The 12,768-nt window shown below is 39.9% G+C and overlaps 1 protein-coding gene across 1 annotated transcript in view; it reads right to left on the reverse strand.

Annotated features, from left to right (window-relative positions):
• Positions 1 to 2,563: 2,563 nt before the first annotated feature.
• The window catches only part of SRPK1 (SRSF protein kinase 1), a 79,381-nt gene continuing 69,176 nt past the window's right edge, over positions 2,564 to 12,768 (reverse strand). Inside the window, 3 exon segments of the mRNA XM_045842745.1 lie at positions 2,564 to 5,095; positions 6,424 to 6,516; positions 10,153 to 10,222. Of these exon segments, the coding sequence (XP_045698701.1) occupies positions 4,911 to 5,095; positions 6,424 to 6,516; positions 10,153 to 10,222 (348 nt within the window). The 3' untranslated portion in view covers positions 2,564 to 4,910.

Below are 12,768 nucleotides of genomic sequence, written 5' to 3' on the forward strand. Positions count from 1 at the left end.
GCAGGCCGAAGCCACAGCCCTTGGATGTCCCAATCTCAGAAGTGACATCCTGTCATGTTTACCTTCCTGTTAGGATAAACCCCACATTCAAGGCAAGGGAATTACAAGTGCTCTTACACAAGTGTGTAACAGGTGGGGATCAGTGGGGTCCTGTTTTTCAAGTAACTTATTTTTTGTGTCATAATTAACTCCTTTAATTTTCTGCTAGAATGGCCACTTACTATAATGCTTTATTGGAACAAATGTTAGATCCTCATATCCTCACATGCCGCTGATGGATGTTTGTTTTACAATAAAGTTGCTGAAAATGAAAGAAGAGCCCTAACCCTCAAAACTCCCTCTACTTTTGTTATCTAACCTCAAGAGGATTTACAGGAGGGTCCACTAGTTCTCCAGTGACCGCACCTTCCTCTATATTAAACAAATCCAAAGTTACCAATGCAGTATCTTAGGGGCATAATTTCTAAGAACACAGCTCAAGTTGTAGGCAGCTGATGTACCTTGTGTAACACAGTCCAGTTCTGCCAATTGGAGGACAAAACTTGTTACTGTGTTAAAATGGGCGAAAGTTAGATCCGAATTATGGATGAGAGAAGATTGTGATAAAAGTGAACTTGGGAGGGTATAAACTCAAGTTGATCACCTCCCTTTATAAGGAATGCTGCAGTGGGTAACAGAACTAGGTACTGATGTAAACCTGCTTAATTAAAACTTTTAAAACACTTAACATCTCAAGTTTTCTGGCTTTTACACTGGGATATTTCTGATTTCATGAGTGGGTGTGGATTAATATTTGTGTAAAGACTAAGAAACTGCCTATTGTACATTTAGTTTTAATCACATACATTTTTAAATTACAACTCTTAAAAACAAGATACCAGCAGTGACAAACATCCCTCCGCAGTAGGGCCAAAGGTTCGTATGTTATCTTCATACAGTTTTGAAAACTGAAGAGCTGTTACCAACGCCTTGATAACTCCGAAGGCACCAAATTGGTGGGCAAAATACAAAGCTTCTTCGATGTTAAAAAGACCCGATTTTGGGAGCAAATACAAGTTATCAACAAATCACCAATTTTCTGCGCTACAGTAGTCTAAGAGCGAATCATTTGCCTTGTAAGGTCAAAATGGAACTTGACAGGCTTCAAAAATAAAAGAATGGCCCTGGCTGGTACGGCCCAGTTGGCTGGAACATCGTTCTCGACTGAAAGGTTGCGGGTTCAATCCCTGGTAGGTAAAGGAGCATCAGAGAAGGCAGCCTATCATTGTTTCCCTCTCTCTGTGAGAGTAATGAAATAATGTCCTTGAGTGAGGATTAAAAAAGAAAAAAGGAATGGGCAGTAATGAAATCTTTGTTACCCGGCCATTTCCGGGGTGACTAAATGGTTTCTGCATGGACACGCAGGGCAGATGAAAAGGCAAAAGGGTCTGTCACTCCAGCCCAGGTTGCTGGTTCTTTAGGGATAGCGGTAAGTCTCCCAGGACAGCACTTAAGTTTCCCAAAACCCTCTGAATTCTGTGCCCATATATTTACCACAAAGCTAGATTGTCAGTGTGGTGAATATACTGGTTTAATAAATCCTGATTTAGTAGTTTTAGGTTGTTTTTAAAACAGGTTCCATTATGGTCAACACTGTAATATGAATACACTATGTGTTAAGTATGGCATAATGAAAACAAATGAACTAGAACAGTTTATGTAGTTCAGGGATGGGGAAGGACTTTTTTGTGAGTAACACTAAAAAAGTCACAAATACAAATGAAAAGCAAAGACTAGAGAATATGATGGAGAAAGACAAAAATGCATTGCCAAGTCACCAAATAGGGAAGCACACCAAAAGAAAGCCGGGTAACCTGGGTAAATCACCAAAAAAACCCAGAATAAAACAAACAACCCCCCCCCACTACCCCGCAAATGGGCAATAAAACCCACAAAAAAAGTTTCTGACTTTACTAGTGACCCAACATGAAAATTGCTGCAAGACACACACAGTCCTTTTGGGCAAATTTGCTATCAGGAACAAAATGAGCAAGGTCACAACAGGCCCTTTCAAACACCCTTGGTCATGGCAAGGTAGTCCAACTCTCCTCCACATAAGTTAGGCAACATTTATTAAAAGCCTTACACTGTGCTTACTCCCCTGGCCCAGCCATTGCATCTCTAAGGATTTACCTCAAGGACTGAATCAGACGAATGTATGAAACCTGTGTACACGTGATCACCATGCCAGTGACTTAGTCAGAGTTCACACATTTTGGCCATTTTGTACATACAGTGATTGTAACCTGAGGGGGGAAAAATACCAAAAATATTCTGGGACAAATGCTGCCAGATGTAGGGAATAACAATTCTCTCAGAATTTCCCAAAATGTACTGTTAGTCCACCCAACCTCAACTTAAAAGACAAGAGACACTACAAACCCCACAAGATAGCATGTGTTCAGGTTGTATAGTTTCATTGCATATTTAAGACCAAAAAGCACACTGAACCAATGCCTTCTACTCTGAAACCTGGGCCAGACCAAACTGGGCAATAAGTGAACACAAAGCTTCTGATAACATGTAGGTTATTAAATCGTTTATTGTATTGCATTTACAAAGAAAACAGACAATGCATCCAGTAGAAAGAATAAAAATGTATTCAGGATTTTATTTTTAACTGACAGCAAATAGAAACCCTTTAGTGAGATCATGGCAATTTGACAGTATTATGATTAAATTCAATAAAGGTACATGGGGTGCTTGGAAGATCAAATTCTACAGCTGCCTCTTTCTACGCCTTCTAATTCATCTGGCTCTTTAAATGATGGGGAAAGCCCTTATTTCATGAGAAATGGTTCCAAAATGAAGTTATTGTTTCTCCTTCTAAAAGTTCTCTTCATGTCAATTGTTAAAATGGGGCCTTCTATTTGTGTTTTGGTTATTTCACCTTAATATCATCCCCATAATTCCTGTAATTCCACAATTGTGATTTTATGGCGTAGAATTCAGTTCTGGTCTGCTATTGCTTTGGGTGGGTGTGTGTGTGTGTGTGTACGGAATATATATATATATATTCAGATATATATATCACTGAAAACCCTAAGTGGATTAGAATTGCTGAAGGATTTTCCCTGCCGTTGTTTGATGCAATCTTTTTTTCTCTTTATTCTTGATAGGTGCATAGACAGCCTCACTTAAAATTCTTTCTATAGGAACATGTCTGATTTCGGGACTACCCAATCAAGGATCCGATGAATGGCTGGCCAGTCACTCAGGGTAACGTGTTTGAGTTAAATGGATTGCATAATTGTACTTTTTCCTTTGCCACCGTTGGTGGATGACTGACAGAATCTACATTCTAATTCTTGTATGGAAAGTTGGCTACACAAAAGTCTCATTGGTAGCTTTGCTAGTAGAGCTTCAAGGTGCACCTCCTTGGCCTTCTGTGAATCAGAGTCCTGTGGCCACTTCTGGGGAACACTGTACCCCCAAGGCCCACGTGGTCCGAGCTGAACAGGTGGCTGTGACCTCTGTCATGCCCCTTTTGATTTTCAATATGACCCAAGGAATATGTAGTCTAGGGCAAGCCTGAGAGAGACTCATCCTAAGATTCATAAAGCCTTTTCTCATTAGAAAAAAAAAAGAAGAAAAAGCCTCAAGTACATCTCAATCATTTCAAAATTGCAGTTAAAAACTTACATTATATAAGGAAATAGCAGCAGAGAATGGCTAATGTTAAACCAATCAACAAAAACCTAAAAACAGACCCCCCCCCCCCGCCCAAAATAATGAAAAATAGGAAGTGCCATCCCACCCCTCCCCTCAGTTCTTTTATCCTGGGATTTTACTTAGGACCTGAGGCCTCTGAGAAAACCAAAATGGCGAAGCCACAGAGGGAGACTGCTTCAAAGCTAAAGTTTAGACAAGACAAAGTGAAAGCTGTAAATAAAAGTCTGGGATTGCTTGGAAAAAAAAAAATGAACTCTAGACGTTTTCTTCTCAGATGGGAAATCTCTGAGGTCCCGATCTCCTTTCTGGAGTCAGCCTGCACTCCTCTGTTATGGGGCGAGAAACACAAGTGAACTGAGTCAAGTGCCAGCCAGGGATTAAAACAAAAACAAAAACACCCAAACAGCCCAACAAAATAACTCTGTTAGGGTAATAGGAGACACATAGGAAAGGACTGTTTGCAGAACATCTGAGGTTCTGAAGAAATTACTAGTCAATGGTTCTGTTTTGGTTTCCATCGAAAAGCAGACAAAGTTTCAAGGCTCTTGGAGTTATTAAAGAGTGAAAAGAACATGACAAGTGTTTCAAACAGTGACAAAATGGTACCCAAATTTGGTGTTTAGACAGCTCATTTAAAAAAGACAGTAGCTTAAAAGTCGCAGGAAAAAACGTGAACATAGAGAACAGAAACAATCCAGGAAGATGATGCAGCCCAGACACAGCGCGTTTAATGTCTCTGATGAACAGAGAGGTATATCCCCTTCCCCCTTCTCATCCTTATGCTGGCAGCAGGATATGCACTAGAAAATTAGACTCTTAGAGTCAGTGAATAAAAGGATGAGCTCATACATCTTCATAGCTCTTTTTAAAAAGGCTGCTTATAATTTAAAGGATGTCCTAATGGAAAGACAAGGGTACAGGGCGAGAGGCTGTTCCGTATTTTAGTCCATTAGTCTTTGGCAAAGCCCAATCAAGGCCAAATTCATCTAGGATGCCCAATGGCCGTGGGGGAATCTCCACAGGGTCAAGGAAGCAAACCCAAATGAACATGTCAGATTAAAAAACAGAAACAAAAAACCCCCTAGAAACCCTTGAAGGAAGAGCTTCACCCTGAACAGGGAAGGGGGAAATGCTCAGAGGGGTGGGGCGGTGGGCCTGAGGGTCAGCCTGTGATCTCTGCTGCAGTGCTGGGCTGGGGCTTAGGAGCTGAGCCAAGGGTGGCGGAGACAGTCAGCGGCAGTGGCTCTCTTCTCGGGGATCAGCTCCAACATGGGCAGTAAGAAATCCGTGAAGCCAGCTGCCTCTTCCTGAGACCACTCATACTTCTCCACTAGAACCTCAAAAAGGCCCCAGGGTTTCAGCTTCGTGATGTGTTTCAGGTCACCTATGGTTAAAAACAGCACAAAAGAAACTGACCAACACTGATAAGTGACAAGACTGTGGAAATCCAGGTACTCTATAAAGAACCAAATTTTGCCATCAGAATCTAACCCTCCATTTACAAAGCACCTCTCCTCCTACTGCATGTCCTGGACATAAGTGCCTCCATTTTTCACGATGGCCTAAAAATGTAAGAAAATTTGTTCACTTCACTATTCCAGGATCTTAGCCCCAGTCAAATTGGGTAGGGCTGTCAGGAGCTAGGTATTTACTAAAGTGAATATTCCAGAACATCAATTATTTTTCACGTCTTTGATGTTAACAATTTTTTAAGAAAATTAAGTCAATTATCAGTGGCTTATTAAGGTAAATGCTGCTTTAATATTTCATCTTACACAACACTTACCCAAGCCTCTTCTGTGGGCAGTGCGTGCCTATTTAATTCCCTACCAGGGACAGGCACGGCATTACTCTGACTTTGCACACAAGCAGGAACTCTTATGAAGCACTTCACTGTCTTCCTTCCCAAAAGAGGAACATTAAGAAATATTTCTGAGTATGCCTGTTGTCAGTGTTGAGAAAAATAATTTTCTCAGCAACACTGCACAAGTTATGAGGAAAAGGGAACCACGGCAAAAAGAGAAAAAGAAGGCCAGTTTTCTAGTCCCTTCTAAGTCAGGTTTTCCACATTTCAGCTTTTAAACTTATTATTTGAAATGGAGAAGAAATACGTATTTAAATATGCCAACACATATTATCGAGTAAAAAATCTGAAGTGAGAGTTTTATCTGTTTCCTTCACTAATTAAGCGATAACAAACTTAGGAAACCACAAGGCACCAAATTAATTCACACAACTGACGCTTAAGTGGCTGTGGGGGTGTCAGGGGCTACAAAGTGAGTGAGATGCAGTCCTGCCCTTAAGCTTAAACCAAAACCCTTGCCTGCCCTTTGACAGAGGCAGTGCTTAGGCCAGAGGCTAGCGAAAATGTGCCCATTTCCAGAAGTGCTGTGTAGGCATCATCAACCAACTCTGTGCAGGTACCATCCACAGAATAACTTATTTAATATGACATAAACCCTACTAGTGTCCCCATTTAGAAATCAGAGAGCTGAGGTGTGTCAATGGCCACACCTAACCATTGGAGCAGCCGGGAGCTGAGCCACACGGTCTGGCTCCAGTTTCCGCTCTTGGACACACTACTTCATCTCTCTGCTGAACAGACCATCCTTCTGTAGGTCCCGGGAACATGTACCCAGCTGTACTTACCTCTGAATTTTAAACACTTTTGCCTCCTTAATGTCTGGGAACACACGTACACATTTATTTTACCTTTTTTGGTGAAAAACTCCTTGGAATATTTTCCTGCCACAATGAGCTTGCGAGGCACCTTCCCCAGAAGTTCTATGATCAATGCAATGTGATCTGTGTTTTAAACATTTCAAGAGGGGGGAAAAAGACATACATAAGAGGAGTAACAAATACAGTTCTAGACACTGGCGGCAAGTGCAGCACTCACACCTCTTTGTAAAGCATTTCAGGCTTGCTTTCTGTCCTAAGTGGGACAAAGACGACTTTATCCATCTAACACAGAATCCCAAAAACCGTAAAAAAAACCAGGTGCCCACTCCAGTGGCATTTGAACAGTAAGTGAAAACAGTTTTGGTGTGAGGCTCTGCAGCTGTATGAGTCCTGTGAGTATTTCACACTGAGGGCAAAGCACCTTGGAATTCTGCCTATCAGCTCTCTAGTGTGCGCTACGTGGTCTAAAATAGAAGGGTAAGAAGAACAGGATCAAGGACAGGCTGCAAAAGAGGTTTTTCTATGAATAGCTTTTCAAGGACTAGCTGTTTAAAAGTAACTACAAATAAAACTAAGGTGGCTCAAGGGGAGACTGGGAAGGCCAAGAATTATTTCAGGTGGCCGATTACCTGACAGCTGCTGGCATGTCCCTTCTGGAGTTTAGAGGCTTATCTACACTTTTATTTCTATTTTGTCTATATTCCTAAGTTCAGGTGGGATTTTTAGGAAAGGTAAAAAATGTACCAATGTGCTTTTAGACATTCTAGAACTATTATTTATAAAATGTTCATGATGATTAAAGCACTAACATACGATTATATGAATTTTCACAATCACCCTGTACAACAGGCAAAAGATTTATACACCATTTTAAAGATGAGAAAATGGAACTTCAGAGAATAAATGGCCTCCTTGAAGCTACAGGGCTAAGGAGAGCTCAAATGCAAATAAAAACCCACATCTCAGTCTAGCACAGAGTTGTGTGCGTGTTTTTAAAAATAAATCATGCTTTTTAAGTAAGCCAAGCACCAATATTTTAAAGCACAGCCACCTGACTATTTGTAGGCCACTGAAATGTCCAAGCCATGCAGTGCCCGGTAACGGTCACAGCATACCTGCGGGCTGTGAACACCGATGGGGACACGTGCAGTCTGCATTGGGAAGAGAGCCTGCGACCAGCCAGCAGCCACGCTTACAGGCAGGTGACAGAAACAAGGATATGAAGAGGGTTTAAAAGTGCTGGCTCCTAGCCATAAGAGCTTTATAAATGAATTTAATCCTGTAGTTATAGATTCATCACTGTCAAAAATAAATCACTTACAAAGTTCTAACAATGTATCTTCTAGGGGAATAATATGCTGGACAGCTACACAGCTGGGAATTTGTGAAGGTTTCAGGTCATGTTTCTCATGTAAATAACTTGTGTCTTTTTAAAAGGGCTTTATTATATGAATTCCCTATAACCTTTGGGCAGTTTTAATTAAATTTATGGCTTGGTAAACAAGCACTTGGCTACCAAGAAATTTCTGCCAATTTTAGACAGGACTTACAAGTAAGCATCTTTGTATAAATTCATTGTGAGACTATGGTTTATCTTACTGTAAACTTCCAAGTGAAAACTTTGTTCTTTTAATATTTTCCCTATACCAAGGAATTATTTTTCCCTTGAAATTGTTATTTACACTTAATTCCAACAACCTGTCAATTACTTACTGGATTAATTGGCTTATCAATTAAACACTGGATTGATATATTTTATAGGCAAAATGATTATCCAGTATTCTTCGAAGAGCCAGGGCTGTGAAACATCACTGATAACAGAGCACATGTTACTTAGGCCCCAGTCATATTGCAATTTGCAACAAACCGCATATACTAGTCAGGAGTAATAAGGGTTCACTTTTGGTTTTTGCTCTTACAGACCAAACTGTAGTAGTTTGAGGTTTCATCTAAAGACTTAGTATTGACTGGTATAGGAAGGAAAAATTAGGATCTAAATATCTAGGGTAGATGGGGTTCCCCCTTGTACCTTACTTGAGACTTTTCTTACAGATTTCAAATTTCAGGTTTGGTAGCACAAGGTCCTAACACAATATAATTCTAGCCACTATATGTGTTTCTGGACCACACACCCTATTTACAGTCTAGGGAAGTAAAGAGAAAAAAAATTAATTTTCCTTCCAAACAGGTATAGTAGGGTATTTCTAAAACAATATAAATCTACAGTCCTAAACCTACAACCCAGGAAAAAAGCAAGCAGAGAACAGGGACAGTAAAATGCATACAGAGGCCATAATCACAGTATTTTCTTACACAGAGCTCATGTACAGAAAACATGTCCAAACCCCATCCACTGTAACAGGCATTTGGCTATGGGAATTAGTGCAGCATTTTCTGAAGAGTACTTGCTGGGAATATCAGTAGGCCCTACCAATGCGGCCAATTACTATCTCAGAGGACCCAGTCTGAGAAATAGAAAGCATTCTTGTTCCTACAGAGCAGGGGTGTCAAACTCATTTTCACCAGGGGCCACATGAGCCTCATGATTGACTTCAAAGGGCTGAGTGTAATTTTACAACTGTATAAATGTAACTATTCCTTAACAGTTAAGCAAGAGCTTGGCTGCCACCGGGTAGAAACAAGGTGCTGGGCTAGATAAAACAAAGTGGAGGGCCGTTCAGCCCACGGGCCTTGTGTTTGTCACCTGTCCTACAGAGCATAAAACCTGATTTCCCAAAGCAACAAGGAAAGCACAGAAAGCAAAGGACTTATTTTCTACAATGGGAGGGTACATTGCTACTACTCTCTTCAAGTAATCCCATTAATCCTGAAAACAAAAGCTGCCTAAATTCTATGAAAGATAAAATATTTAATAGTTTTTCATTCACATGATCTCTTCTAGTTACTGGGATGCCACCACGATAGGAAAAAACAAACAAAGAAACAAACAAAAAATAAAAACAAACCCACACACTCAGCTGTAGGCTTTCACAGCCTCCCAGACAAAGCAACTGACTGCTTCGGCTCTTCCCACTGGCTACCACAAAATGGAAATAATGATCACTTTAAAAGACTTTATTTATTTATTTAATTTCAGAGAGAGGGGAAGATAGGGAGAAAGGGAGAGAAATATTGATCGGTTGGTTGCTTCTCACATGTCCCCAAATCAGGGACCTGGCCTGCAACCCATCTGGCACTCAATCCACTGAGCCACACCAGCCAGGGATATAACATTTTGTTTTAAAATGGAATTCTAAATGTTAGTAGCATTTACAAAGAAAAATATATGGCTTGTATTTTCAAAAAGGGGACAAAAGAGTGCTAAATGTTGCAGAATTTATATACACAAAGTAAGATATAGTCCCTGCATTCAATAGTAGTAGGTTTATATATTAAAATTATTGATTTCTAAATAAAGTTAGTGGTATAACTAAGCAACAAGTTGATAAAGAGGTAGATTCAAACAGAGTAAATTGTGAATCACTACTGATAACTAGATGTTTTAGAAGAATATGAATTTTAGTTTAACTAATTGTGGCCTCCTCTTATCCTATTATAAGGTACTCTAATATCTACTATACAATCTCTAGTATACCTAATATCTAATATAAAACATCTTATATTTCTATGTTTTCTGGGATTTATATATACTTAGCCCACTAAAAGGACTAGGTCCTTCAGTACCAACTACTGATGTTACCAGCCACATGCGGGAAGTGTAACTACCACACACAAACATCCCCGGTTAAGGGGACTCACCTTCATCTCGAGTGTACTCTTCTCCCGAATGAGGTTCGAACAGATAGTCACCTGTGGCCAGTTCAAAGGCCTAAGAAAAAGAGGACAGTGTATGAATGCATTTAAAAAAAAGTCCTTTGGGAAGCTTATTTTTACTTGGCAATATTAAGTAACCTGCAGATAATCATTAAAAAGTATCTAGGAAATTATTCCTAAAGAGCTTCCCTTCTACATTGTATCTTAATAAAATGGAGCAGGAAAATAGCAAAAACTCAGTTAATACCAATGTGTTTATTATTCCATACCCTCTAGCCTCACCCCTGTGCCAAATCAGTAATTCATATCTTGAATTTTCCTTCTGCTTGGAGGGGACACATCTGGATAAGGTGATTTTAAGTTATTAAATTTTCATGAGAAAAGCAGGTTTAATTTTCTTACATTATAATTTTACATAGCTTAGAAATTAAGATTTTATATCCAATATCGAAACCAAAAAATTTGGATGCTTTTCTAGCTATGACTCATTAGTGTTTGGCAAAAAGTACACTTGAAAGTTTCGCTTTGGAAAGCACTCCTCAAACTATCCCAGATAGAGGGCTCCCAATTCCTAGTCCTACAGATTCCTACACAATATCAGAAAAAAATCAAGTGTAAATGGAATCAGGAGCCACTCATCACTGATGTGACCATCAGGTTAGCATTCACCAACCAGGAAAGAAAGGCACACGTCTCCCATCACTAGACAACCTCATATAAACAGTGTTCAAGAATGTCTGAAAAAATGGTTTCCTGTGGAATAAATGCCAAGCAGTATGAAAAGACAGCATCTGAGTGACAGAACTATATTAACTTTTCATTAATTATAATGGGTTAAAAAAATCAGCAAAATAGTTTTAAAAGAACCTTATTAATATACAAGTGTAGTTATAAGTCAAGTGCTAGTTGTGGGTTAATTCTGACTGAATAAATGGCACTAAGTAGTCCAGACAATCTCAAGAGCAGTGGGGGGATTTAGTCGGGGCACAGTCTTAGTCTAGACCCACATTTAGGGCTCGGTGGCTTGCCAGTGTCAGACTCTGCAGCTTCACAACAAGACAGCCCTTCTCAAAATGGTATTACCTGGGCTGTACTACCACCCAGAGCAGAGCCATAAAACCAGAAGTTTTAGGGTTACCTCTAAAATGTCAGGGATTCTATGGCTTCTTGCAAGGCTTAGCCTGTTTTACATTCCAGTAGGTCACTGTGAAACTGAACCACACTGATAGAGCAGAGTTGTGCTACCCTCCAATCATCCTGAGGTTTACAGTCCCTCAGCAAACAGAAACAAACTGTGATTTTTAAAAATTTTGTTTATTTTTAGAGAGAGGGGAAAGAAGGGAGAAAGAGTAGGAGAGAAACATTAATGTGTGATTGCCTCTCATGTGCCCCCCCGCCACTGGAGACCTGGCCTGCAACCCAGGCATGTCCCCTGACTGGGAATCAAACCAGCGACCCTTTGGTTTGCAGATTGGCACTCAATCCACTGAGCCACACCAGCCAGGGCACAAATTGTGATTCTTATTCCTCGAAATCTGTTAATCTCTTTGGAAACTAGTACTTTAATTTTTAAAAATCTCGTAGTAAGAGTTCAAGTAAAGATACTGAAATTAAAATTCATAAAAAAATACAGAAACATTTCTAAAACCTTAAAATTGTTCATCTTCTCCACCTAGGTACTTACATCAAAAGTTCTCTAGGAGAACTTTATTTTCAAAACATAAGGTAGTTGCTAGTAGTTACAATTTTACAAACAAGATAACAGCAAAACCCACACAAAACCAAACGATCGCCTTAGAATCAAAAAGTTAGCAGAACCTCTGGATAATAAAACACCTAGTTGAACACCCCTCCTTTACAGATGAGAAAACTGGGACCAAGTGTAAAGGCAAAGCCCATCCCAAAACCCAGGGCTCCCGATCCCCACTCCTGTGCCCGTCTCACACTGATCAAAGAGGAGCCTGTTCCACATTCTACATCACTCAGGGTGACAGTGACAGTGAAAGACACAGGCGAAATCAGTTATAAAATCCAGTGTGCTGGCACATCCAAACAATGGAATTATACTGTGCTAAGAAGAGATGAGCTATCAAGTCACAAAAGGACACGGAAGAAGCTTAAATGAACATTACAAAGTGAAATAAACCAACCTCAAAGACTACATACTATATAATTTCACATATATGACACTTTGGAAAAGGCAAAACTATAGAGACAGAAAAAAATTAGTGGAGACCAGAGATTGAGGAGAAGGGGCGGGAGGGAAAGGAATGAATAGGCAGGGCACAGAGGATTTTTAGGGCAGTGAAATATTCTATCTTAAAGATTCACAGAATGTTTGGAAAATTTAAAAACACCTACTCTTTATTGATTCTTGATTTTCTTCACAGAACTGCCCTTCTAAACTCTGTAGTCTCCAATGGTGTAGGTGATCTCACAACTGGTCCCTTTACCTCTCAGAAAGGGTCCCAACCTATCAATTCATTACAATGGATGAAGGATCCATCTCTCCAGGAACTTCTGATATTCCACAATTTATTTTTATTCTCTGGCTGTGGCCAAATTTAAGGCAACATTTCTACATCACCAGAATGAGAGAAG

The sequence above is a fragment of the Phyllostomus hastatus genome, unplaced genomic scaffold (genome assembly GCF_019186645.2).
Source record: "Phyllostomus hastatus isolate PE091 unplaced genomic scaffold, TTU_PhHast_1.1 phas_contig_40, whole genome shotgun sequence".
Taxonomy (NCBI): Eukaryota; Metazoa; Chordata; class Mammalia; order Chiroptera; family Phyllostomidae; genus Phyllostomus; species Phyllostomus hastatus.